General features: G+C 55.8%; 1 protein-coding gene across 1 annotated transcript; it reads left to right on the forward strand.

The window, feature by feature from the left end:
* Nucleotides 1-3: 3 nt before the first annotated feature.
* On the forward strand, nucleotides 4-468 carry LOC104462759 (histone H5; the record flags this gene model as incomplete). The annotated part of the gene is made up of 1 exon (XM_010074842.1): nucleotides 4-468. A coding segment is annotated over one exon (465 nt), but the record flags the coding sequence as incomplete, so codon positions are not given.
* Nucleotides 469-1309: the final 841 nt, after the last annotated feature.

Raw genomic sequence — 1309 nt, forward strand, 5'->3', positions numbered from 1 at the left:
GCCATCCGTGCCGAGAAGAGCCGCGGTGGGTCCTCTCGCCAGTCTATCCAGAAGTACGTCAAGAGCCACTACAAGGTGGGCCAGCACGCCGACGTCCAGATCAGGCTCGCCATCCGGCGCCTGCTTGCCACCGGCATCCTCAAGCAGACCAAAGGAGTTGGCGCATCCGGCTCTTTCCGCCTTGCCAAGGCTGTCAAGGCGAAGAAGTCTCCAGCCAGGAAGAGAAAGAAGGCGACCAGGAAATCCACGTCGCCCCGGAAAGCAGCTAGACCCAGGAAAACCAAGTCACCGGCAAAGAAGCCCAAAGCTGCCGCCAGGAAAGCCAGGAAGAAGTCGAGGGCCAGCCCAAAGAAAGCCAAGAAGCCAAAGACTGTAAAGGCCAAGTCCCTGAAGGCGTCCAGGCCCAAGAAGGCAAAGCGGTCAAAACCCAAAGCCAAGTCCAGCGCCCGGAAATCACCCAAGAAGTGAGAAGTCTAGAGGCGTTTCGGTACTCTCCCTGTTGGTTTCTGTAAATAGCTGTTGCCTTTATTTTTACCCCTTTCTATTGCATTTTATAAAGAATTGATCTCTTCCTGTCTGGAAATAGCTAAAACAAGGCAGTTAATGAAAGAAAAAACAAACATATTTGGTACGGAGAGTTCCCATTTTTAAGAGTCACTGGTCTGGATTTTTATTTCAACGTATCAGAAATTTATTGTATGTGTCTGTTGTTTTTTTTTTAATGCTGGGCAGCTTGTTGTGTGTTGGGAGTGATAGTGACACTCCATGTGTGTGTGTTGAGGCTGTACAGGATTTCAGTTCCTGATCCTGCCCCAGCTCCCAGGGGGTTGTGTGTTTGCTGGGGCCGGGGAAAGACTCTGCCTTTGTTGGAGGGGAAGTGGGAACGTACGGCTGCAAGAACCATGGCCTTCCTGGGAGGAGGAAAAGGGGCTCCCTGCTCCCTCCTCCACCACCCTGGCTCCCCTCCATGGGGCTGAGGCGAGATGTGCTGGGCTGCTGGGTGTGAGGTCTGGCTGGAGCTGGAGATAACTGCCCAGCCAGGCGGGTGATGGGGCTGCCTGCCTGCGGAACCGCTGCGGCACAGCGGGGTAGCACGAGGGACTCCTGGGACAGGGATGGGATGGGGGAGGTGGAGCAGGGCCAGGGTCTGTCCACATTGGTTTTCAAGGAGCTGGAGGTGTCCAGCATGCTGGAAGGGGTTGATCCCTGGGGAGAAGGGACAAACACGGCTATGAGCAGCTTTGCTCCCTGGGCAGGAAGGGGCACAAGCACGGCAGCGGCAGTGGGCAGCTCCGCAGGCAGGCTGGGG

This window comes from Pterocles gutturalis, unplaced genomic scaffold (genome assembly GCF_000699245.1).
Source record: "Pterocles gutturalis isolate BGI_N339 unplaced genomic scaffold, ASM69924v1 scaffold46842, whole genome shotgun sequence".
NCBI lineage: Eukaryota > Metazoa > Chordata > Aves > Pterocliformes > Pteroclidae > Pterocles > Pterocles gutturalis.